The sequence below is a fragment of the Arvicanthis niloticus genome, chromosome 9 (genome assembly GCF_011762505.2).
Source record: "Arvicanthis niloticus isolate mArvNil1 chromosome 9, mArvNil1.pat.X, whole genome shotgun sequence".
Lineage (NCBI taxonomy): Eukaryota > Metazoa > Chordata > Mammalia > Rodentia > Muridae > Arvicanthis > Arvicanthis niloticus.
Genome location: NC_047666.1, coordinates 51,913,562 through 51,938,818, shown reverse-complemented (window position 1 = coordinate 51,938,818; position 25,257 = coordinate 51,913,562). Strand labels below are relative to the sequence as shown.

General features: G+C 45.4%; 2 protein-coding genes across 4 annotated transcripts; one reads left to right on the top strand and one right to left on the bottom strand.

Moving 5' to 3' along the window:
* The first annotated feature begins 130 nt into the window (after nt 1–130).
* On the top strand, nt 131–3,846 carry Ghrl (ghrelin and obestatin prepropeptide). Of its 2 annotated transcripts, none has more exons than XM_034512123.2 (4): nt 131–294; nt 897–1,010; nt 2,822–2,930; nt 3,693–3,846. In XM_034512123.2, exons 1-4 carry the CDS (start codon nt 187–189, stop codon nt 3,710–3,712), a joined length of 351 nt encoding a protein of 116 aa, XP_034368014.1. In that variant the 5' UTR covers nt 131–186; the 3' UTR covers nt 3,713–3,846. The 2 variants fall into 2 exon arrangements, with proteins under 2 accessions (XP_034368014.1, XP_034368013.1); XM_034512122.2 differs by having other exon boundaries at nt 137–294; nt 894–1,010.
* Nucleotides 3,847–9,183: 5,337 nt separating this feature from the next.
* On the bottom strand, nt 9,184–25,244 carry Tatdn2 (TatD DNase domain containing 2). 2 transcript variants are annotated; one of them, XR_004607622.2, is made up of 9 exons: nt 24,825–25,244; nt 24,309–24,719; nt 19,797–20,399; nt 17,951–18,838; nt 12,612–12,739; nt 10,587–10,770; nt 10,311–10,408; nt 10,015–10,189; nt 9,184–9,515 (listed from the first exon to the last, which is right to left on the bottom strand). XR_004607622.2 is itself a non-coding variant. In XM_034512110.2 (8 exons), exons 2-7 carry the CDS (start codon nt 24,711–24,713, stop codon nt 10,049–10,051), a joined length of 2,349 nt encoding a protein of 782 aa, XP_034368001.1. In that variant the 5' UTR covers nt 24,714–24,719; nt 24,825–25,240; the 3' UTR covers nt 9,184–9,515; nt 10,015–10,048. The 2 variants fall into 2 exon arrangements, 1 of the variants encoding a protein (XP_034368001.1); XM_034512110.2 differs by lacking the exon at nt 10,311–10,408 and having other exon boundaries at nt 24,825–25,240.
* Nucleotides 25,245–25,257: the final 13 nt, after the last annotated feature.

The following is a 25,257-nucleotide window of genomic DNA, read 5'->3' as shown; positions in this document are numbered from 1 at the left end:
CTTCAGCTCTCCCATCCTTATAAGATGGTGACAAGAGAGCCTTGCTTCTCCCAGCAGTCCTAACCTTACTTCTAGAAGCTTGCTGGATTTCAACCTGAGCAAATTCTAAGGCATATATCATGGAGATGAAGTAGGCTACCAGAAGATCCTCTCTCCCCCAGGTCATCTGTCCTCACCACCAAGATCATGCTGTCTTCAGGGACCATCTGCAGTTTACTACTCCTCAGCATGCTCTGGATGGACATGGCCATGGCAGGTTCCAGCTTCCTGAGCCCAGAGCACCAGAAAGCCCAGGTAAGCCCGTGTCACCAAGCCCCACATCTATCCTGATCTGTGGTCTGTTCCAGCCTTATGACCAGCAGCAGTGGTTCCACCCATCTGGGCTTCACACCTTCTCACAGCATAAAAAGAGCCTTTGGATGTGACCCAATTCTGCTTTTAGGATAAGCAGATTTAAGATCCTAAAGAGAAAACCTTAGCCAAGCATGGTAGTGGTAGTGCACACTTGTAATCCCAGCATTGGGACATGAAGACAGGTGGGCCTCAAGTTCAAGGCCAGCCTGAACTACATAGTGAGACTATATCTCAAAACAAACAAACAAACAACAACAACAAAACAACTAATTTTAAATTTTAAGGAAAATAAAGAAGCCGGGTACGGTAGCATATGCCTTTAGTCTCAGCACTCAGGAGGCAGAGACAGGTGGATCTCTTTTGAGTTCAAGGCCAGCCTGATCTACAAAGCAAGTCCAGGACAGCCAGGGCTCTGTTACACAGAGAAACCCTTTCTTGAAAAACAAAAATTAAAAATTAAAAATTAAAAACAAAACAGGAAGGAAGGAAGGAAAGAAAGAAGAAACGAACGAACAAACCAACTCTCTTTTCCTTTCCAGCAGAGAAAGGAATCCAAGAAGCCACCAGCTAAACTGAAGCCAAGAGCTCTGGAAGGCTGGCTCCACCCAGAGGACAGAGGACAAGCAGAAGAGGCAGAGGAGGAGCTGGAGATCAGGGTTGGTACCCAGGCACCAGTATGTTCTTCTAACAGTAAAGAGTTTGGGATGTCGAGGGTAAGCCACATGCTGGCTTTTCAAGCTACTCAAGGTTTAGAGCCCAGCACCAACAGCTCCACAAAGGGCTCAGGGTCTCCATCCCAAGAGCAAAATGTTCACAGAGGCCTCTCAGGCCTGCCCTAGTGATGGAGAGGTAGGAGGGCTGCCAGTGCAGGCTAGGCTGGCTAGCCCACATGTGTAACAAGAGGAGGGTTTGCTCTGAAAAATCTTGGATGGGCTAAAGAAAAACACAAACAGCTTTGGATTGAGAGAAGGGAAATAAAGGGACCATTGGTGCCTCTCAGAAGCTTTCTAGGATTCCCCTGAAAACTGGAAGCAGCACCTGACAATGCCAGGCCCTAACTGTGTCTGCATGCAACAACTTCAAACACGGTAACCATGTGAAGCTGGGAAGCAGGAGGCACAACCTAGGGCTTCACAAATGCTAGGCAGGTGCTCTGCCAGAGTCTACATCCCCAGCCTGTTCTACCTTTATCATGGATCCCTTCTCTATACAAGACACTGTAAGCTAGGTAAGCTGGCAGCATTTGCTAAATTTTGTAGATAAAAACCACAAGTTGAAAGGTCAACTCCCCTGCCCAAGGCCATCATCAGGCCAGGGTTTGCTACACTTCTTCCCCCACCTTCCTTTCTGGTCAAGGACAAATGCCAAGAGCACTAAACTCCTGTTCTCTGACCCTCTCTAGAACCTAGCCACCTCCTCAAACCCTTGCTCCACAGGAAGTGTGACACTTAAAACTAATTCCTCTAACCAAGCTTTCTTCACTAACACAGCATAGACAGTCTTATGAGACAACCGAGGTAGCCACCCCAACCTCAAGAGCTCTGTACTTAGTTCTCATAGAGTAGAGGTCTTAATGCACAAACAGAGCTGGGATTACCAGCATTTCCTAGTTTCTGTGATACTCGACGGGAACCAAACATCTGGCCTGCATAGAGAATACTGTACACAAGGCAGATGAGAAGGGCTGGAGCACACTGGGCACAGAATATGACACTGCCTACCCTCCCATCTGAGGAATCACCTCTCTTCAGTTTTGTTTTGGTTTTTTCCCCAAAATCAGGTCTAGAGACAGAATGCCAACCACCTGTACCCCACTAAACAGAAGGGCCCTGAATCAAGGAAAAAAGGACTTTTCCAGGTTGTGTGAGAACTGGAATGTTGCCACTTCTGGCAGCCCTCCCAATGGTGTGTGGTTTTCTTTCACAACAGATGATCTGACCAGCTTGCACTGACAATGGAGCATTTGCTAAAGAGAAGGCTAGAAGGGCCCTCAAGTCCATAAAAAAGGCACAGTGCATGCACATGTGTGGGCACACAAGCACATAAACACACACACTCATCCATACTGCTCCCCACTTGTATTTCCTGCAGGCCAAAACAAACTACTGAGGAACAGGCTAGCATCTGCTATAGAAGCCTAGTCTGCCTGGTACCTAGCAGCCTGACAGTCTGTGCCCATGCTACACAAGGACTTGGAGCTGAGCATATTTCAGAAAGAGTCCTACTTTCTAAATCCTTGGCTATCACCTCTGTTTGTGACATAGGGAGGTCACCCAGCCTCTCTGGGTCTCTGTCATGAAGACAGGGAGAGAGCTAGACCAGTTAGCCCTCCTGGCTCTAAGATTACATTCACAAACCACTCGGATACCCAGATGGCTAACATGACAGGGCCTCCCTGGGGAGACTGGGGCATTTGGAGCAGGGCAGGCAGGATGAAGTCTAAGGCCCTCTCAACCCTGCCTTCTAGTTCAATGCTCCCTTCGACGTTGGCATCAAGCTCTCAGGAGCTCAGTACCAGCAGCATGGCCGGGCCCTCGGGAAGTTTCTTCAGGATATCCTCTGGGAAGAGGTCAAAGGTGAGTCAATCTGAAACGGAGCTTAACCTATTTTATGAGTGATAATAAATTTTCTCCCCTAACCCTACTCTTGAGGTCCTAATCTTCCTGTGGGAAAGGGCGCTAAACTGGTATGTGTAGCAATCCAGCAGGGTTGAATCACCAAGACTAGTGTTAGCTACCTGTTAAAGGCCCCATCTGAGCCTCAGTTCTTTTAACTATGCGGTAGTGCTGATGCCTATTTCCAGTATTTCAAATTATCTGGCTTTAAAACATCTTTACAGTATAACTTCACTAAGGGTATCTGTACCACAGTAGCAACTGAAAATAGCAGCAGATACATAAAGATTTTAGGGTATTTTTGTGTAGTGCTGGGATGAAAACCAAGGCCTATACATACTAGACAAGCACACTACCACTGAGCTGCATCCTTGGTTTTCAGTACACTCTTACTTTGTGAAAAAAATACCCAAGCTTTTCCATGACTGAAAAAGAAAGATCTCAAGAACAAGTTGCATTCTTTCCCTAAGCACTTCCTCACAAATATGGCAATCACACATACCTCACCATTCAGATGAGAAAGCAAGACTTGGGGATATGAGGACACTCACCCAAGAGCACACCCAAATGCCATCATCCAAATCCAAGGCCAGTGACAACACCCCTTCCCACCCATTCCCAACCATGACATGCTTGCTTCCAGGATACCATGGTAAGGAAAATCACTTTTGATGACACAGGCGAGATGGTACTAGAAGACTGACTTGATCTCTTGCTTTTCAGAGGCACCAGCTGACAAGTAACCACTGACAGGACTGGCCCCTGTGCTTTCCCCGAGCAAGAACTCACATCCAGCCTTAGCCTCCTCTGCAACTCCCAGCACTCTTCTACTGCCTTAAGAATAAATGTTCAAGCTGTATGCCAAATGTTCAAAATGAGAATTTATTTCATCTATATGGTAAAGTTTACATCTTACTTAAAAATTATTGAAACAATGAAATGAAACAAATGCTTTAAGTTTATGACCCATGAGAAAAGGGAAAAAAGAAGCCTCAGCAAGGCAGGTGAGCATGCTTGAAAACCAAAGGAGACCTTGCTCATTCCAGCAGCAGACAGCAGGAGGATTGTATGACAAACAAAAAGTTCTGAAGGTAGGGGGTTGGAGGCCACAAACACGGTTCACCTCTGAGGAATTAGAGCTACACTAGGAGCTTCCAAAAAGCCAGACCTGTCTGAAGTGATCAGAATGGGTGCCCGGCAATAGCTCTTGACCATACCCATGGGGCTGGGTAACAACATTCTCCACTCATCAACTCCTAGAGAAGTCTGGCAAAACAGATGTCCCATGTGCTCCAGGCTGGCCACTGCCTAACACCAGGTACGTGTCCCAAAACATTTCCCAAGTTCCAGCTCACAGCTCAGGAGCCTTGATCTCCAAGTCCTACAGCTGTAATTCCAGTTGAGACACTAATTACTCACACCTTAGTGTAAATTTTAGAACCTGTCTCAAAGTCCAGTGATATTAGATGGGACCCATAACTAAAGGAAGATCATAGAGAGATGCTCTCCAAACTCCTTGTACAGTGAGCACTTAGTAGATGTCACATACCTCCTAACAAAACCCAAGGCAGGAGATGAGCAGGGCACACTTGGCAGGCACTCTGAAATCTAAACACACCCCTATTGAGGAGCTGCAATGCTCCCTGCCATTACTATCTGGGAATTCCTTATAAATGAAGGCTCAGACCCACTCCAGCCCCTCTTAAAAAAACAAAACAAACAAACAAACAAAAAAAAACCAAAAAACAAAAACAATAAAACCTTTTAACAAGGCCCCCAGGCTATGACTTGCTTAGAAGTCCCAGGATCCTGTTCAAACAACAGCATACAGAGCCAGGTGGCTGTGGATTCTTTGGCAAACCTGGAAACAAGACACACAGATGTCTACTGTGCTTAGTTTTTGTCAATTTGACATAAGCTATAATCCTCTGAGAAGGACTTGAACTGAGAAGATATCTTGATCACATTTCTTGTTAAACAAGTCTGGGCATTTTCTTGGTTAATGATTGATGTGGGAAGACCTAGCCCACTGTGAGCAGTGCTACTCCTAGGCAGGTGGTACTGCGTTATAAGAAAGCATGCTGAGCAAGCAAGAAGCAAGCCAGTAAGCAGTATTTCTCCAGTCTGTTTGAGCTTCTGTCTCTAGGATCTTGAATTCCTACCTTGGCTTCTCTCAGTGGTAGACTGTAACCTGTGAGCTGAAATAAACCCTTTCCCTCAAGTTGCTTTTGGTCAAGGTGTTATATCATAGCAATAGAAAAACTAATGCAGCCAGCTTCTCTCATTTTCCCTTCTGTCTTTGCAACACCCGATGGTATCAACTAGGTTTATCCCTAAGATACATAACAACAGCACCTGTCTAGAATAGCACAGGCAACAAGACTTCTGTCCCAAGTGACCACTGTAACATACTGGAGAACAGAAATAAAGGACAGGACTTAGCAAATGGAGGGAAAGAACTTGAAAGGAACAAACAGTTGGTCACATGAGGATGCTTCCCTTACCAAAAATATATACTTACTTCTCCTTTCTCTTCCTGCATCCTGTAGTCATTCGAAGCAGATGTTGAACACATTCTGGACAGACTCTACAAACTAGCTAGTTCAATGTGGGCAGACCTTGCACTTCCCTAGCTCCTTCCTACCAAGTTCATTCCCAAAACAGAACCCAGAATCTCTAGCACAAGGATAAACAGGCATACACATGTCCTAACACCCACCATTCAGTGTTCCTACTGTGTACATTCAAACAGATGGGTTTAATTTCTGTCCATTTGTACAGTAATTCTACTTATGAGAGAATTCAGAGAAATGAAGTAACTATCCCAAAGTCACACAACAAATACCTGAAGAGTCACAACAAGAGACTCAGACACAAGGCATGTGGCTTTTCCACCCTAACACAGCTTTCCTAGCCCAACTGCTAAAGATCCAGGGTGTCAGAGGGAGTTTCTGTACTTGGGGATGGAACCCAGGGCCTGTGGACGCTAGACAAGCACTCTACCAGGGAGATATGCCCTTTTATTTTTCATTTTCCTTGACACTTCATGAAGTGAACTTGATGGGGAGAGGACAATTTCAAGTTAACAACTGGCAGAAATAAAACACAAGAGAGCAGAAATGAAGGAAGAAACTTAGCAAACGGAGGGAAAGAACCTGAAAGGAACAGCTGGTCACATGAAATAAAATATATCCAAGCACACGATTAGGAGACTCAGTATGAAGAAAATACAGCATAATAAACATATCCCCACATCAATTTTCTTCTTTTTCTTTGTTTATGGTTGTTGTTTCCTTGCTACATCATCCATGGTTAGTGGCTCTGAACTACCAACCTTCCTGCCTCCCAAATGCTGGGACTGCAGGCATGTACTTAGCTCCCAAGTCCCTAGAGGTCAGTTTTAAGCCCACTCCTTCATGCATTAATTATTAATTCCACTAACTTAAGTGTCCCTGGAGGAGGGAACCTGCATCTCTAGAGAGAACAAGGCATTTTCAAGAGGGAAAAAAAATTTCCTTTAAGAGAAAACTATTATAATTAGCATAACAGCACATGTATATCACTTACTACACTTAAAGCTGCAAGCTAAAAAATTCTAACAAGCACAAAAGAGGCCAAACACAATAGCCTCCCTCCCCTAGATCTGAACACTCAAACAGTGAAAAACAGCCAAAGTGGAGCCAGCCCCTGCTGATTATCATCCCTGACAGTTTGTCTGATACATGCCAGTTGCCAGTTGCCCTTACAAAACAACATGAAAGTGCTGAGAATAACACTTAAGTATCAAACTCCCAGATTAATATAAAATGAGGAAAACAAGACACTGCAAACTGAGGAAGGGGACAACCACCAGAACCAAACAGGAAGAAAAATGAAGCCAGAGAACCTGCTATAAATTTGTGATCTATGATCCATAACAACCCCTTGACCATGAGTGCAGACACAGGGGAAGGGAGCCTGCTTATCTCATCAAACACCTTCATTTCTAGCTGAAGTTCAAGGACATCTCAGCAAAGGCTAGGGTGCTGCTCCATGGTGAAGCACTTGCTTCTTATTAGCACAGCATGGAAAAGTGTGGGTCAATCACTAGTGCCACACACATACAGAAAAGCCCTACCAAAAAATACCTTAAATAGGGCCCAAAGATATAATTCAGTGGTTAAGTGCAGTGGCTGTACTTCCAGAGGACCTGGTTCAATTCCCAGCACCAACAAACACGGTGGCTGACAAACCCTCTATATAACTCCAGCCCCAGGTGATCCAATGTCCTCTTCCAGCCTTCATGGACACCAGGCACACACGTGGTATATAGGGAAACATACAGGTAAAATACTCATACAGATAAAATTAAAATGTTTAAATATCATATAGTATAAAATAAGATGACAGATTGCAACAGTGCAACAAATCCTCCCACTCTGTCTGGAGACAGTTCAACTGAGTCCAAACCCACATTGTAACTAAATGAATCACCACACCCCCAGGTACAACACTGCTCTCTTTCTTCTGCTTAACTCTGTGACCGACAAAGGCTAAGCAGCTATACTGCAAACCCAAGTTTACAAGAAAGTAACATGGATGTCTCATTCCAAGAGCAGACTTTTCAGACATTGCTATGAGAACATAGGGTGTTCTCATAGCCTCTTTAATCTTACAGTAAGCTGACAGTATCTCCAGACATTCCCAAGTATGTTGGTTAGTTTGTCAACTTGACACAAGCTAAAGTCACCTGGGAAGAGGAAATCTCAATGGAGTAAATGTTCCCATAAGATCTGAAAGTAGGCAACCCTATGGGGTACGTTCTTGATTCATGATGGATGTGGGAGGGTCCAGCCCACAGACCACCTGAGTAAGTGGTCCTGAGTTGTAAAGACGACAAACTAACAAAGCCATGAGAAGCAACTAAGCAGCATTCCTCTATGGCCTCTACTTCAAGATCCTACCTCAGTTTCTGCCCTGACTCCCTTGATGGATTATAATCTGCCAGGTAAAATAAACCCTTTCTTCCCCATGTTGTTTTTGGCCAGTGTTTCAATACAGCAGTAGAAAGCAGCACAGAATACCAAAGCTGTCTGGACTAGCCCCCTGCATCATTTAGACAACCTAGATCCACAAAATGAGCACGGGATGGGGAGGTGGATTATGGACCTGTCCCTTTATTTTTAGAAAGAAAGTCAAAGTCTGAGAGAGGTAAGGTGGCATCTAGGCAAGGCAGTGGCCTCCAATTTGGTGTAGTGGTCAACAGTAATACCCTAGTAGTGTCTCAAAGATATCAAGGACCTGCTGTAAAGATGGTTATAATACACCTTGTTTAAGTGACAATAAAATATTGTGGCAGACTGAGCAGACCCCAAGTCTTTCAAAAAGGAGGTCAAGTTCTTCCTACAGGGATAAATGTGAGGCAGAGACAAAAAGTAGCTGACCTAAGAAGTGGACAAAAGATGAAAGCTATTTCTGAGACCTGACACTGAGTCTCAATGAAAAGTTCAGGCAGGCAATAATTAGCTCATCCAGTTTACTTCACAAGGTTCAAGTACACCTTCCAAAGACCTACTGTTAAGTGCTGGACTACACAACTTCATCCTTTTGGACCCAGGACATGGTTCTCCTCACAGTACAGCCTGGGCCAGTATCACCTCCAGGGCCTAAAGTAAGTCCACCTTTACAAGGTACTACAGAGACCAGAACAAAGCTATCTATTTAGATCACATACTGCTCAAACAAATGAAGGCCCCTAAAATAAAACAGAGCACAGAAAGCAGCCAGGGAGAAGTCACCTCATCTAGACTCTAGGCTGCTTGCTCAGCATCAACAATCCAAATGACCAAAGCCTCCAGTGAGCACGGGGAACGTCAGCATGGGAAAGGACACAGGGAGACTGAGAAGTGTGAAAGGAGAGAAATATTCCTGGCCCAGTGTTTTATGAAAAAGATACAAAAAGGGCCCCGATGCTCAGCAACCTGCCACAGGGGCTTCACTGAGGGTGGACAGCCTGCCTCCTCTGGGGTTCAGGAAGACCTCTTTCTTAAGTTCTCACAGGACACACCATCACATAGCCATGAGATCATAAAGATAGGTACCTCAGAGACATAGAACCAGTGGCAACCACGGAATAAGGTGGCACCTGAGCCAAGGTTGCAGAAAATGCCCGGGAGACCTCCCTCAGGAAGTTCATGACAGGGAAGAAGGGACCAGATTATATATCCACATGTGCTCAGATAAAGAGGTGACTTTATTCAGACTGCTGGGAAACCCAGGCCAAAGGGCAGGGATCCACACTCGCCATCTCATTGTACTCTGTGTCACAAATGGTTTTTTTCTGTTGTTCGCTGATTACCTCGGGGCCTTGTGGCCAACAGGCAAAACTCCTCCTCACCTCAAATCCATTCCACAGTACCCACCCACCCAGCAACCAGCAAGGGAAGCCATGTGATGAGGTTTCAAGGTAACATCCTGGTTTGCTGAGTTTTGACAGGATCTCCAACACATCCTTCACCTTGGACAGACAGATGGAACCCGTCCTATACTATCACGCCACTGGTCATCCTAGAGGGTTTAAAAGAGAAAAGGTTCTAAGTTCAAGCCCAACAAACCAGGCTTAATACCAACCCTAAACTTACATTCTTTCTTTTTTTAAATTATTATTACTGTAATTGTGCATGTTTAGGCAGACATGCAATTCTGTGGGGTTTCCACCTTTATTTGGGTGCTAGGGATCAAACTCAGTTCACTAGGCTTACACAGTAAGTGTCTTTACCCACTGAGCCATCTTCACTAGCCTTTGATTTACTTTCTCTACCAGGTTGAGTCCAACCTTTAACACTGTAATATAACACAGTCATCTAAAAGTTCACATGTAAGCAGCAGGCAATCTAATTACAAAATACATAAATCCTGAAGTTTAAGATCTTCTATTCAACTATATTCATAACTTTCCTTGGCCACATGCAGCCCAGAGACTGCAGACTGGACATGCCAGTTAGTAGTTTACACCAGAGAAAAGACTCCCATTGTTGACTGCTAAGAAACATGCAGCTCTTATGACCTTTGCCAGAAGACGCCTTGCTCATGCTCCCTGCTCAAAGACTGTAGAGACGACTGGTATTCTCTCGGAGGACCGACAGAGTGTGGGAAAGTGACTCCTCTTTGACCCTGGCAATCTCTCGAACTGTGTGCAAGGCCAAGCCTGGATGGGCATACTGGCAAAGACTTCTCGGCACCTGGAAGACAGCAAGCATTTCCATCATCGCTGTGCCTTCTGCACATGTCTGTCACATAGAGCGTCCCCATCCCATCCCCAGCAAGGACCTCTTTGGGGCTGCCCTGTAGAGACCCCTTTACCTGCAGGTGCAGGGAGAGTCCTAGTCATGGGGGGCTCTGGGTGAGCAGGGTCCCACGCTTCCATGGACTACCCTCTACAGGGTAGGGCTTTCCACTGCCTGGAAGAGAGTGGTTACCCTTCAGCTTCTCAGCCCCCAGGACTTTTGGTTCTACAGAGTAACAACAGGGAGACACCTATATCGCACAAGGTGGACCAAGAAGACACTGGGACTCGGGCCCAGCCAGCCTCCCACCCACTCGCCTCAGTGCCTCAGGTCGGTCTGAAGACAGTCCTACCTGGCGAGGGAGAAAGTAGGGTGCATCTGTTTCCACAATGATCCTCTCCAACGGGATCTGTCTAAGGGCATCCCGAGCCTCCCAGGCGGAGGAGTAGGTCAGCACTGCTGTGAAGCCCACCGACATGTTAGGGAAGTACTTCAACAAGGGCTCAATGACTGAGTAGCTGCCAGTGAAGCAGTGCCTGTGGGAGAGTATAGTTCAGGGCTTACTCCCAGGCCTCAGCAGCAGCCCCTAGCTGCCTCCAGGCCTGCAGCCCCCATTAGTGGATCCTAGAAAAGAAAAATGTACACCCAAGCAGACTCCAGAGCGAGATGAGAAAGGAGTCAGACCAACACAGCAAGACCAAGCTGGCATGAGGTTCAGATACTGAACACTACCAGTCCCACCTTCACCCCACAATCTGGGCAGCCATCTGACCCAACTACAGCCATGGCACAGGCTGGCGAAGTATAATAGAGGAGATAGAAGGAATAAAGACCTGCCTTCCCCAGGTTACAACTACAGCATGGAAGGCATGCCTCTGTTGTCAGATGCACTAAAAACAAATGGCCAAATGAAAATAATGGTGAGTAGCTCACAAGTGAATCTGTTTGTTTCAGATAGGGTCTCTCTACAATAACCCTGGCTGCCCTGGAACTCACTATGCAGAGAAGGATGCCCTCAAACTCACAGAGACCCACCTGCTTCTGCTTTTCAAGAGCTAGGATTAAGAATTTTCTTCTTGAATGTGACAGCAGTTCATGTTCTTAAGCAAGAAATACTGTCAACTCATCTGCAAATCAGGGCTTCCTGCAGCCACAGCTCTCCATCAAGTCTCTTAACTCTGGTCCAGCTGTCTCTCTAAAGACAGCCATTGTTAAAGTCCTGAAAACCCAACCAATCATTTCTCCACTGCACCTCAGACATGGCTTCAGTACCCAGTGGGTGGCAGCACAGCGGATGAAAGCCCATTCCCTTCTGCCACCCAACAAGACCTAGAATTTGGTTGCAGCCTCCTTGAATACTGCTCGTCCCTTCTGACCAGCTAAAGGGATCAATTGTCAACCACCAACCATCTCCAGCCAGCCTAAAGGCCCCACCTGGGCTCTCTCTGTATCTATGCCCACCTCTGTCCCACACTCTGCATACTCTATCCCTAGCAGCCCTAGTCCATCTTTGACAGTCCCCAATGGCATCCCAGAGAGGGGGCCATGCCTGGCACATGCAGTATAGGATGCAGGAAGCTTCTTAGACTAAGACTGTGGCTGCCACTGAGGTAGACAACCTGGACCTTTAATGCTAACTGGGATAAATGGAGTTTTTACTCAGGGATGGTGGTGCATACTTGTAATCCCAGCAGAGGGGAGACAGATAGGAGGATCAGGAATTCAAAGTAATCCTCAGCTATATATCTTAAGTCTGGTCTGGATTAACATGAACGCCTATCACAAAACAAAAAAAGAGCTTTCAAATTCGAGTAAGGAAAAGAAATACAAGAAACCTTGGAAGGTCCTCTGTTTGCTGAGCTATTGGACCCTACATCAGCCTCTCCCACATCTGAGACCAGGAAGCCCCTTCTAGCTCATTTGTAATTAAAAGGTATTAAACTGCTAAAAAAATTACTGCTGTATAAGCAGAGACAAGTACCAAAAATTTCATGTGGTTCTACTTAATGTTTAATACTTTACACATACTAGGAAGCCAGGTGTGCTGGCACGCCTTATAATCCCAGCATTCTGGAGTTTGAAGCAACGGATGTTATCTATAAGTTCCAGGCTAACCTAGGCTTTCAAGACCCTTGTCTCAAAACTGATAAATTTTTCTTTAATGTAAAACAGGGGGGAGAGGTAGATATGATGTAATTAAAGTACTCATATGTGAAAAATCTAAAAAAAAATTTTTTTCAAATGATTTTTAAAATGTATTAAGGATTCAGACCGAAAAGGCCTCAAAAACCACCCAAATAGCATGACTGTTTTCCTTGCATTTCATCTGCAGCTTGTGCAGGAGTGCCATGTGCCCACTCAAACTGCAGCTCCTAACCTATGGATCTTGTAGTCAGAGGGCACAAATTTTTTCATGATATCCAACAAATCTTCATCAGCTTCACGGCAGTGAATGACCAAGGGTTTCTTCAGAGACACGGCCAGCTTCAGCTGCCTCTCAAACACCTGAGAGAAAACAAAGTGACAGCAGCTGATTAGTGGCCCTTCTGTCTGTTATGTCTGGGTACTTCTCCTGTCTCTAACTCTTTGCTTCTAAACTGTACAAAAGAATTAAACATGACTACTATCTACTAGTCCTTCCTACACTGCAGATTCCTCAAAGCCCTTGTGCTGCTCAACAACCTACAATCCTCACTGATTCCCTGGGGAGACACTACGATCAACCCAGAAAGCAGTAACCTAGAACTTGAGAACCCTGTCCCAGCACCCTGAGGTTTGGTTCCCTGAGCAGCTGGCAAGGAATGTTGTGCAAGGGTGCAAAGCCAGAGATCTAGAATGCATAATACCAATTTGCTGTCCTTCAGCTCAATACCTCACCCTCAACTTTCAAGAGGTAACCATCTTCTAGACCTTTCCCTATGCAAGAGTTGTCCACTCACACACCCCTCCAATAAAATGCCTAGGTCTTAAGAGATCACAGTTTCTGAATGTCTCTTTCTAAATAAGTAGCTCTACTTCATTCTGTAGAGCTGGTAAAATCCAGTTAATATTGTAAGTAAACAAGAAGAGTTAAGTCTATCTCTCCTCTACCATGGCCAGGTTTACAGTAAATAGTACCAGAATTTTTTCAGCAAGTTGTCTCACATGAGAGTTCCATCCGCAGTTTTTGTAGCTATAGAACACAGCCCATGCTTGTATGTTCAGCATCAGTAACAACACACTTTTGGTAATGTCCACTTAGGAATGACATTGACAAGTCTAAAGCCATGTGCCAAATCCTCTCAAAATTGGGGCAAAAGCCAATATTAATTCTAATGTAACATTTTAAACTTTTTTGTAATAATTTATTTTTACTGTATGTGCATTGGTGTTGCATGCATGTGTGTAATAATTTTTTTAATAATTTATTTTTATTGTATGTGCATTGGTATTGCGTGTGTGTGTGTGTGTGTTTGTGTGTGTAAGGTGTCGGATATCCTGGAACTGGAGCTACAGTTATAAGCTGCCATGAGTTCTGTTAACACTGAACCATCTTTCCAGCCCACCTTTAACTTTTTAAAAAATTATCACATCTTTATTATTTGTTTTGGGGCGGGGAGTGGGAGGTAAGGGAAGATCAGAAGACAACTCTCAGGAGTTGGTTCTCTCCTTCCACCAAGTGAGTCTAGAAGGTAAAATTCAAGTCATCAGGCTTTGTGACAAATGCCTTTACCCACTGAGCCATCTCACTGGCATCCCAGTGTTAAGCACAGGACAATAACCAGAAACAAATGTTTTTATGTGGGTGCTAGAATTCAAACTCAGGTCCTCGAGATTGCACAGCAAATCTTCTTACTCACTGAGCTAGCTCCCTGACCCTTCTATTTTGTTTTCTTAAAATTGTCACAGAACATCTGCCCAAAGCCCTAGAGTCTAGCCACTGCATGAGGAGGGTGGTACCACCTATAAAAACACATTTCCTTTAATCTTTGGCAGGTATTCTTAAGACAAACCACCAACTGTCCCTTGCAACTTACCGAGAATTCTAACAGTAAATATACAACAGCTTGACATACACATCCTAATTATAAAAACAGTAAAACTCCCTAGCATGCAGGGTTAAACAAGAAAGGGTGTAAACCTGTGTTATTTATCCTAGCATTCTCCCCCACTAACAGTCCTCAGCTGTGTCATTTCAGTGACTGAAGACTTAACCCAACTCTCCTAAGGGAACCAGGTCTTTCTTGCATCCTCATTACCTCAACAATTATTACTTCAATAACTAATTCCTGGCAAACACAAATACTCAGGGTTCAAGGAAGTTGAGTGGGAACAAACTCCATTCTTCTTGGCTTTTCAAAGTATTCTGATCCTTTTAATGGTTAATCTGTGTAATGTACTCAGGAAATATCTAGGGCCTTATCCTTGGAAGTTAAATAGTTAAATCCATGACCACAAACATAAAAACAAGGAAAGACTTAATGAGAACTACTCTACATTTCCCCCCACTATTTTCTCAATCTTTCAGAAAGTATCTGGTAAAACTAAGCCTCACAGCCTGTACCTATGGCTACTCACCACATGTGTGTTCTGTGATCAGACCTAGAACTCTAGCATGGCCCATGCTAAGTGCTTAAGCAATTACAACTGTCAGCTCTGACTCCTCCCAATACTGCAAACACAATCCTCTTGGCTCTTCTTCCCCTCAAAGTAAGACTTTCAGCCAATGAAAACAGGTTGCTTGCTGGTCACTATTCACTTTACCAGGTATCTAATTTAAGATTTATGTCAAAAGTATAGCAGTCACTTTTTCTCTTCAGCTTAAAGCCCCATGTTGACAAAAACATCTAAGGTATGTGTTCTGCCCTTCTCCAGCCAGCAATTTTTTTTTTTTTTTTTTTTTAATCTTGAGTCTCATTTCACCAAACCAAGTGACAGAAGATCACTGGCCAAGTTCAGCTTGAGTAGAGTGACTCTGGGACCCTAGATGTGATCTGAGCCCCTCATAATCTAACAAATGACTTAGGTACTATCAAGTCCTTTCAGCAGGGTTCCTGACAACAAGCAGACTTCCACTAAACACCAGCTATACAACTGTGACAATTTGGTGAGGAGCTCCCTGAACTGCTCCTCTTCCCGTAGCTCACCTAACCTGTGCCACTGAGACTATCCTGGTTAATGTTTTGTCAATTTGACACAAGCTAGAGTCATTTGGAAAAAGTGAACCTTAATTGAGAAAATGCCAATACTGCCTATCAATATTGCCTGTGGGGGATTTTCTTGATGGTTGACATGGGGAGGCCCAGACATGAGCACACCCCTAGACTGGTAGTCCCAGGGTATGTATGAAAGCAGGAGGAGCAAGCCATGGGAGTAAGCCAGTCAGCAGCATTCCTCCAAGGCCTCTGCTTCAGTTCCTGCCTCCAGGTCCCTACTCTTGACTTCTTGTGCTTGTGGTATTTATAACTACAACAGAAATCCTCGCGGTGGTGGCACACACCTTTAATCCCAGCACTTGGGAGGCAGAGGCAGGTAGATTTCTGAGTTCAAGGCCAGCCTGGTCTACAGAGTGAGTTCCAGGACAGCCAGAACTATACAGAGAAACCCTGTCTCGAAAAAAAAAAAAGAAAGAAAAAAAAAAGAAATCCTCAGTAAGATAGTGAGGATTCCACTAAGTAAGTGGAAAAGCAGAGCATTATGTCTCACTATCCTGAGACTTTATTTTCCCCCTCATGTGTTCAGATGTAGTTACTTTATATATGTGTCAAATGGCTAACACATTACCACCTTAAGCCAGATATGAAAAGAGCCAGATAAAAACCAGCAAGCCAAATTCTGCAGTCAGGACCCCAACACTCCAGCCCCAAGGTCTATAGCCTGTGGGATGGGCACAATCTAAGATTTCAAAGGCCTCCTAGCTTCCTACTGTCCATCAGAGAAATCCACTGAAAGGACTCTTCCCCTACCTAAATGCCAAGTTCAAAAAATACTCAGGAAAAAGAAAACGTTATGATGGCTATAGTCATTATCTCAAATTGAAAGAGAACTACATTCTTCTTAATACATTTTTGTACTTTTTAAAATATTCTCTTAACAGGTATACTTCATTTTATAAAAACAAAACAAACCTGTGAGATGGTGCTATATTTGGAGAGGTAGACCCAAGATCAAGAGTTAAAGGTCATTCTCAGCTAGATAGTTCAAGGACAGCCTGAGCTACATGACATCTAACTTCAAACAAGAAAATGAATAAAGAAAAAGTGTGCTGCTTTCAGATAAAAAGCAGATGTCTTATCACTGACATTAGCCATAAAAAGCTTCCAGAGTGCTGGGCAGCAGTGGTAGACACCTTTAATCCCAGCACTTGGAAGGCAGAGGTAGGAGAATCTGAGTTCTAAGGCCAGCCTAATCTATGTAGTGAGTTCCAGGACAGCCAAGGCTAGTCAAAGAAACCTTGTTTCAAAACAACAAAAAGTAGTAGTTTCAAAACAGGCAGCTGGAAAGACTGCTCAACAGTTCTGTGTATTTCCTCTTCTTCCTGAGGACCTGAGCAGATTTCCCAGAAACCATGTAAAGAGGCTCATAAACACCTGGAATTCCACCAGGGCCTTTAAGCACCCTCTGCAGTCCTTCCCCAGCACCTGCACTCATGTACATACATCCACATATGAACACCACTAAAATCAAAATGGAGCTTTAAAAGTAGTTGTTTCAATAAGGGCCAGGAAGATGAACCAGTGGATAAAGGCACTTGCCACCCAGCCTGACAACTGAGTTCAATTCCCATGACCCACAGAGTGGAAGGAGAAAACCAACTCCTCTGATCTCCACTCACATGTGCATTCACATGAACACACATACATGACTAATAGATAAATGTCATTTTTTTGTTTTTTGGGTTTTTTTTTTTTTCCGAGACAGGGTTTCTCTATGTAGTCCTGGCTGTCCTGGAACTCACTCTGTAGACCAGGCTGGCCTCGAACTCAGAAATCCGCCTGCCTCTGCCTCCCAAGTGCTGGGATTAAAGGCGTGTGCGCCACCACCGCCCGGCCCATAAATGTCATTTTTTAAAAAGGTCTCAAAATGTTCTGGGTGGCAGTGGCGTAAGCCTTTAATCCCAGCACTTGAGATGCAAAGGCAGATGAATCTGAGTTCAAGGCCAGTCTGGTCTACAGAGCTAGTTCCAGAACAATCAGGACCACACAGAGACCGTATCTCAAAAAAACAAAAGCAAGCAAGCAAAGTCTCAAAATGCCTCTTCTCCATCTTACTTTTGTAAAAGTCCTAATAGTGTCAAATGTGGTGACACATACCTTTAATTATATCACTAGGGAAGTGGAGGCCAAGAGCTCTCTGAATTCTAAGCTAGCCTGGTCTACATAGCAATTTCCAGGTTAGCTAAGTTTACAAAGGAAAATAAAAAATGAAATGCTATGGGGTGTGTCTCTGTGGCAGAGAACATTCCTAGCATTTGCAAAGATCCTAGATTTAATCGTCAACAATACAAACTTTCCAACCAAACTAAACTAACAAAAACAAAGCCCTCCACTAAAAGATAGTAGAGTTTGTAAATTGGGCATGGTGGCAAGGGTTTATAATCCTACCACTGGGGAGGCTGAAGCAAAAGGACCACAATTTCAAGGCCAGTTTGGGAGTTTCAAAATATTCAGTCCTTACTGGGAAGTTCACCCACTAAAGGAAATGTCTGAAGGAAAGCAGACTAGATAGAGCCAGTACCTGGTGCTGCTCAGGAACTGGTGTGGTGCACTTGTGAGAGTAGTCCAGGCCCATCTCCCCAAATGCCACAGCCTTGGGGTGGCGTAAGGCATGCAAAAGCTTTCTTTCTTGACTCTCATTATAATATCTTGCAAAATGTGGGTGACAGCCAAAGGCCCCCCAAACCAGATCTTCTTTCAGGAGTTCCTCCCATAGGCCATCAGTCAATGTCCTCGGATCACAGAAGTCAGAGATGCAGCCTTGAAACTCCTTAGGGAAGGAGCTGCTATAAATCTTTCTGAACTTTGTAAAGGTCCCCTTGAAAGACAGCTTGGAATAGAGCATGTCCAGATGACAGTGGGTATCGATGAAGCCCTCTTCCAGGCTCAGCTCCCGGTGGCTCCTTGGCAAAGAGCTGGATGTATGTTCTCTGGTGTGGTGAAGTGGTGTTTCCTCTTGGAATGTCCTCTTTCCCTTTGCCTCCTTCTCCTCCTCTGTGCTCCTGGAGAATCGAAGTGAGTGGGAATTCTGGGACCTACCTTCCTTGGCAGTGTCTAGGCCTTTGGAGATGCTCTGGGTACTCACTGTGGACTTGGAGGAGTGAACACTCTGAAGATCCTGGCTGCTCTTCCCAGCCTGTGCTGAGTCATGGTTGCTGGATCCCACCAATGGATAACCAGGTGTCTTATGGCTGCTAGTCCAGTAGCTGGCATAGTCACACCATGGGCTACTATACAAATGAGGAGGGTACATAACATAGTCAGTGGGAAAGGAAGAAGATTCTGGAACTGCTGAGTATTTCAGTGAGACAGGTTCCTCTTGGGAGAACCTCACAGTGGCCAGCTCATCCACATCCGACCAGTCGCTCCCTGAAGATGGATGTTCCACCACTACCTCTCTGTCTGTGTGCTGCAGAGAAAAGAAGCAACAAGTCAGCCCTCCTATGGGAACCCCTCCCTCACCAAATGCTGTGGTTCCAGAATGGTCTCTCCCTCCAGAATTCACACTGACCTTAATCCCACTCTGAGGTTACAAAGGTTGTAAATTTAACCTATGTGATTCAAAGGCTTTTGCAATGCAATTAGATTCAGATGAAAGCCATCAGTATGGAACCTGATGACTACACACTGCGGGTTCAAGGCAGAATTTCTCAGATTCCCTTGAAGCTAGATATTACTGGATTTAAAGATGCTTCTAAATAAGTGTGAGAAGACTCAACGTGTACAATTTTTGAACCAAGTTCTCAAGAGAAAAGAAGTGTACTGTTTCCTTTTCTCTCATCTGCCTTCTACTGGCCAATGTCTAAGTAACAAACTCAATTCTATCAGCATCCCCAGCTCAGGCTATAAGATGGATACTGTACTTAGCAGGGCAGAGTATCAAGACAGAAGGCACCAAGATCCCTGAAGTTGGGATGGGACCCAGCCTTAAGACAAAATTTTATTTTGTTTAAGCCACTATCATGTTGGTTGGTCTTTTTCAATACAAGCAAACCTATATCCTACATTTAATATAATTTTTAAGGTATTTTTTTAAAAGCTGATCTGAAGTTTATTAACAACTAAAAGTGGTGGCAGAAGAGGGGCTCTAATTTCCTGGAGTCCACGTTAAATAAAGTATTGCTTTTAATTACTATTTTCCGAGGAGTTAGGAGTTAAGAGTTAAAGCTCTTGCCTAGAATTCCTAGGGCCCTGAGTTTGATCCTCCTAATGGTGGGAACAGAGGTCAGGATGGGGATGACACTAAGAATAGTACCATCTATATCTCTTAGAATCAAACTAGAAAGACTAAATGACAAATATATGTAATTAAGAAAATTCAAAACCCAAAAAACAGAACCAAAAAAACCTAGTGTGTGCTCATTTACCTTTTGAATATCTGCAAGAGAGTCAGAGTTATCAAAAAATTCTAGGGATGGAGAGGGTTTGTCAATGACTGTCCTTCGGTCACCAAGCAGCTCCTCACTAGTTTTCTTCACAGAATCTATAATCACTCTTCTGTCACAGAAGCTGCTCCTCTCTAGTGCAGACTCTTCCTTCTCCACCCTAACCTTTGTATGCGACTCCTCTTTCTGAGGAACAGTAACTGTAACCTTTCCAGCTGGTCCCTCTTCAACACTCTTGACCAGTTCTTCCCGGCTCCTGGACGGTCCTTCCAAACTCTTGGTCAAGGGTCCTTCCCTACTCCTGGCTGGTCCTTCCAGCTTCCTGCTTGGTCCTTCCTGGTTAGAATACTCTCCCACGCTTGCCTTCCCCGGAGTAGTGGCAGCCTCTCCCTTCCTCTTGGGCATTGACTTCCCCAGGATGCCCTGGATGGCCTTCAGGTAGATCACTCTTGAGCCCTGGTCTTGAGGCCTGTCCTTCTTCCTTTTCTGGAACTTGTTGGGTTCCTCCATAGCATCACTCTGACCCTCGGCTTCTGTTGCAAATTCAGACTTCGTAGAGCGACAAGAACTATCTTTAGAATCAACCTGGAATTTAAAAGAAACTTTCAAAGGTTTGTTCCAAGAGCAATTTCCTATCTGCAGCACTTAGTCAATGACAAGTCATTAGTGGTTCCATCAGCCCAAGGGAAATGAAAGTGAGTGTGACAAGGTTAAGACTCTACCAGAGAGGAGTTTTTTCCCACTCTACTGTGAAAAGCTCATATAAAAAAAAAAAAAAAAAAAAAGCTTTAGTCATTTACTTAAAATTCACTTCTAAAATGCATCATGACATCCTCTTGCCAGAGTGAGCAGGGAGCATGGAGATGTAACAGTATAGTTGCAGTGCTAGACAAAATAACAGTTCATTGTTTTCTCACTGGAAGTAGCCCAGTCCCACTACAAAAATCAGGAAACCTAAGACCCTGACTAAAGATAGGACTGGCCCAAGGAACTCAAGTCCCCCAGTCCTAAGTGAGTTCTTCTGTTCCTATGGTCTAATCTTCCTTCAAGTCTTTGAACTCTTTCCCCAAATTGTAACCTTGCTGTTAGGAGGGTACTCTCCCAAAGATGACTTCAGCGTGCACCAAGTCATTCTCACACCCATTCCCTTCTTCATTCCAAGAGTCTACAGGGGATAAGCTAGACTATGATTAGTTTGTGTTAACACTCAGGACCACTCTTAGCCTAGAATGGTAGAGCCCTCCCAAAGGCAATGGAACATGAATCCTCCCCAGCTGTAAAACACAACATATGTGAACCCAGGGCATTCTGCACTCACTGAAGCTTGAGGATTTATATTAAGTTCCTCTCAAAGTAAACATAGTCTCTCAGGCCAGATATAGTGGCACACACACACCTATAATCACAACACTAAGCTAAGGTAAGAGGAACACTGTAAATGAGTGAGCCTGGGCTACATTGTGAGTTCCATGTAAGTCTGAGTTATGTATTAAAATTTTGGTTTCAAAAATTAAAAATAAAAGCAGAACCAGTGAGAATATGAAGTCACTTCCCACTAAGCCTAATGAACAGCAAGAATGTCAGCTGCAGCAAGCAGACACAACATCACCATCATGGTAGGGACACCCATGCCAACATGCAGTATAGACAAGAGGATCAGGATTTCAAAGACCAAGTTAAGCTGTAAGACCCTCTCAAAACAAAAACAAGAGTCAACTTCAGACTTAAGAAATAAAAAAAGGGTAAAGTGAGGCACACATCAGGACTGTCTGTTAAGGAGATATAACTCAGTGATAGAGCACTTGTCTAGCATATTGAGGTCCTGAGCCAGTCATTCCCAGCAGGGGCTAAATAAAGTACTCGAACATCTTCCTTCTGAACATTCTGTGTCCTAACACTGAGAGCGCTGAGCTGAAAGCTTGGAGCACACAAAGGTAAGTGTGCACCTGTTGAAGTCAAAGAAGGCAGAGCTGGGGAGGACAATGAGTAAGCAACCTGAGAAGACCCTGGGAAAATGTTTTCATCAATACTCCTCAGCTGTGGCAGCCCACAATACCTGAGACTCAAGACATCAAGGTCACAAGGAAGGAGGTCGTGGGGCCATCTCCCCAGTCCTCTCATCACACCTGGCTCCGTGACCAAAAAGAATGTTGGGCATACAATAGCACTCAAGCGCTAACTACCAAAGGAGACCCAGACAGCCTTGATGAAAGAGAAAACCAGGCTAGGATTAGACTCAAACAGATTAGAGGCCATACCCTCAATTAACTGACAATCAGCAGCAAAGCCTGAGCCTGAAAATTCCTGTCCCTGACACTGGGGTTCTGTGTGTCAAAAATGCAATCATCTAACATTGATAAGGTCCAAAACCCACATGGATGAACTATTAACAAAATGAAGTTGTATGAGCAAAAGCTTGTATTTACCTGACTTACATCTGAGCCACAGTCAGTACTGTTCTGCCAAAGGCAACTTTTCAATTCCCCATTATTTGTGAACTTAGAAAAATTCCTCTTGCCCTCCAGAGCTCAGGCTATAAAGTCTATTATCAAGAAAACATGTGACATGAGTTGAAGATGAAACTCAGCTGTAGAGCACGTGATTATAAAACAGGGCTGGAGAGATGGCTCAGAGGTTGAGAACACTGACTGCTCTTCCAGAGGTTCTGAGTTCAATTCCCAGCAATCACACAGTGGCTCACAACCATCTGTAACGGGATCCGATGCCCTCTTCTGGTGTGTCTGAAGACAGCAGCAGTGTACTCATATACATTAAATGAATAAATAAATCTTTAAAAGAAAGAAAGACACACACACACTTGGGGTTGGAGAGATGGCTCAGCAATTATAAGCACTAGTATGGCTCAATTCAGATGACTCAAGTTCAATTCCCAGCATCCACAGGGCAGCTCACAACTGTCTTAACTCCAGTTCTAGGCAACCTGACACCCGCACATATTCAGGCAAAAGACCAATGCACATGAAATAGAAATAAATTTTTAAAAAGAAAAACACTAGCGAACCGGCGGTGGCGCAGCCCGTAAGGCGTCCGCCTGCAGAGGGCGCGGGGCCCTCTGCGCTCTCTCTCTCTGACCCGAGGGTTCGAATCCCGCTCGCTCCCACGAATCTCCTCCCACGTCTCAGGAAAAAAAAAAAAAAAAAAAAAAAAAAACTTAGCCAAAGAGCTCTCCCAAGTTAAACAGCCAAGACTCAGCTTCATTTATAAAACCACCAAGAAAGTCAAATGTAAGTGCAACACTCAGGAGGTAGACAGGAGGATTGGGACTGCAAAGTCATCCTTGGGTAAATATGGAGTTCAACCTAGACTAAATGAAGCCTTCTAAAAAAGAAACCATCAGGAAAGGTTTTAAACTCCCTTTCCTTACAGACTAGCTTTGTTGCTTTCCCTAGGGGCAGCCCATCTTCCCCCAGAGTGAGACTTTCTCTAAACACTACATACACAATGCCTGACCACTTTTTAAGACTACCAGAGCTCCAAAATCTACATTGTAGTACAAGTAGAAGAGTAGGGACCTCTGTTTTACAATTACTGAAGAATCTCATACTCCTAGAACACTGCCTGGCACAAAACAGGCCCTCAGTAAATCCACTCAAAACCTGAAACAGGTCTGCTCTTAGAAGCACTCCTCAATCTGCTCCAAGAAATTACAAGCCCCACTGTGTGCTTCCACTGGGAAACTTGACTTGAGTTGATCTCCAAAGATAACTACTAATACACAAAAAAACCACCCAAGCCAGGTGTAGTGACACGTGCCTTTAAACCAGGTAGGTATCTGTGGGTTTCAGGACAGCTTGGTCTACAGAGAGACACCGTCTCAAAAATCCAAAACCTGTTAACCAAACCATCCAAAGAAAAGGTCAACATGCAGGAATCCACAACTTTAGAGAAAAGCCACACTAAGAGTCCAATTCCTTAGCTGCGATTCAGAGTGGTTCTAAGTACAAAGACAATTTAATTAAGTGCATGTATGTGGGTAAATGCACATGCAGATAACCATGGAGGCCAAAGGAATGGGATGCCTGGGAGCTGGAATTACAGGTGATTCAGAGGACCTGGGCTCTTATAACAGGTGATTCATAGGACCTGGGTCCTCCTTCAAGAGCTGTATGTGCCTTCTCTCCAGCAAAGTCTAAACTGAAATCTACATCCTCCTTCCTGGGTATTACTCCACCTTCCATTGTGGTGATCCTCCAGTCGCACTGTTCATTTACAATCCCCCAAACGTTACAGAGATAACTCTCTCTGGGATGGCAGGCCACAACCGTTGTCAAGCTTTCCAAATGCCACCAAAGTTTAGAAACTCCCTCTACACTGAGCTCTACCCCCTGAACACCCCCCAACACACACACACACCCAGGCCCTAGACAAAAAGGTCTAATTTTTATTCTCTTCCCACCAAATTTCTTCTCTCCACCCCTCAAGCCACGTGCATGGGACTTCACCGTTTGCCAGACGTCGCTGCCACGTACGTACCTTAACGCTACAAGCTTCCTTCCGCAGAGAAGCCATTTCTTCTAGGGAGGAGTGGGCAGGGTGCAGAGAGGACCCCTTGGACGTAAGTAATCTGCGAGGGCTCGCAATCAGGAAGCCAGGGGAGGCGGCCCCACCCGCACCTGAGCCCGAAGAGAGAGAGGACGACGAAGAGGAAGAGGAGGTGCGGCGGCGAGCTGAGCTCCGAGAAGCGCGGGCCACATCGTCCCCGCGCCGGACTTTCAGACGCTGGGGGCTGCTGGCCCCTCGAGGACGAGACGCACACCTGCGACCTGGCCGGCTGGAGGGGGCCACATTGCGGGGCTCCCGGGGGCGGCTGCGCTTGCTGGGACACCCTTCCGACGTGCTGCCCCAGTGATACTTGACCTTGCGCCGCTCCGACGCCATGGGCACCTGCCAGGGACAGAGGGACGACGATTGTAGCGGCAGCCTTCGGGGCTGCTCACCTCTCGCCACCGGGAAGCCGCTAGGGCAACGGCGGGGATTGGCCCCACTCACCTTTCCAGTTCCTGTCGTCTGCCCATCCCAGTGCTGCGGGCTTCAGGGACGCCACAGCGCTCCGAGAAGCGCCCACGGGCCCAGCGCCGAGCCCGAACGACACACAGCCGAAGTCCGGGAGCGCAGCTGTCAACACCGCGCCACTCCCGAGAGGCCCAGGCGCTTCCGGCGCGGCGCGGCGCAGCGGTCAACCTTCCGAAGCCCCTCGCGAGGCGCCGAGCGCGTGCGAAGCCGCCTTTTGGGCTGCACGAGCCCGCAGGCCCCGGACGCCAAGGGCGGGCCGCGGGCGGGGTGGCCGCTCGGCTCCCGCCGCCCCGTCCCGCCCCGGGCCTGAGGGAGACACTGGCCTCCGGAGCCGCGCGCCGGAAGTCACCTCAGCTCCGCCAGTTGACCCGGCCCAGCGCTACACCGCGCCCTCACCCAAGGCCTCGGC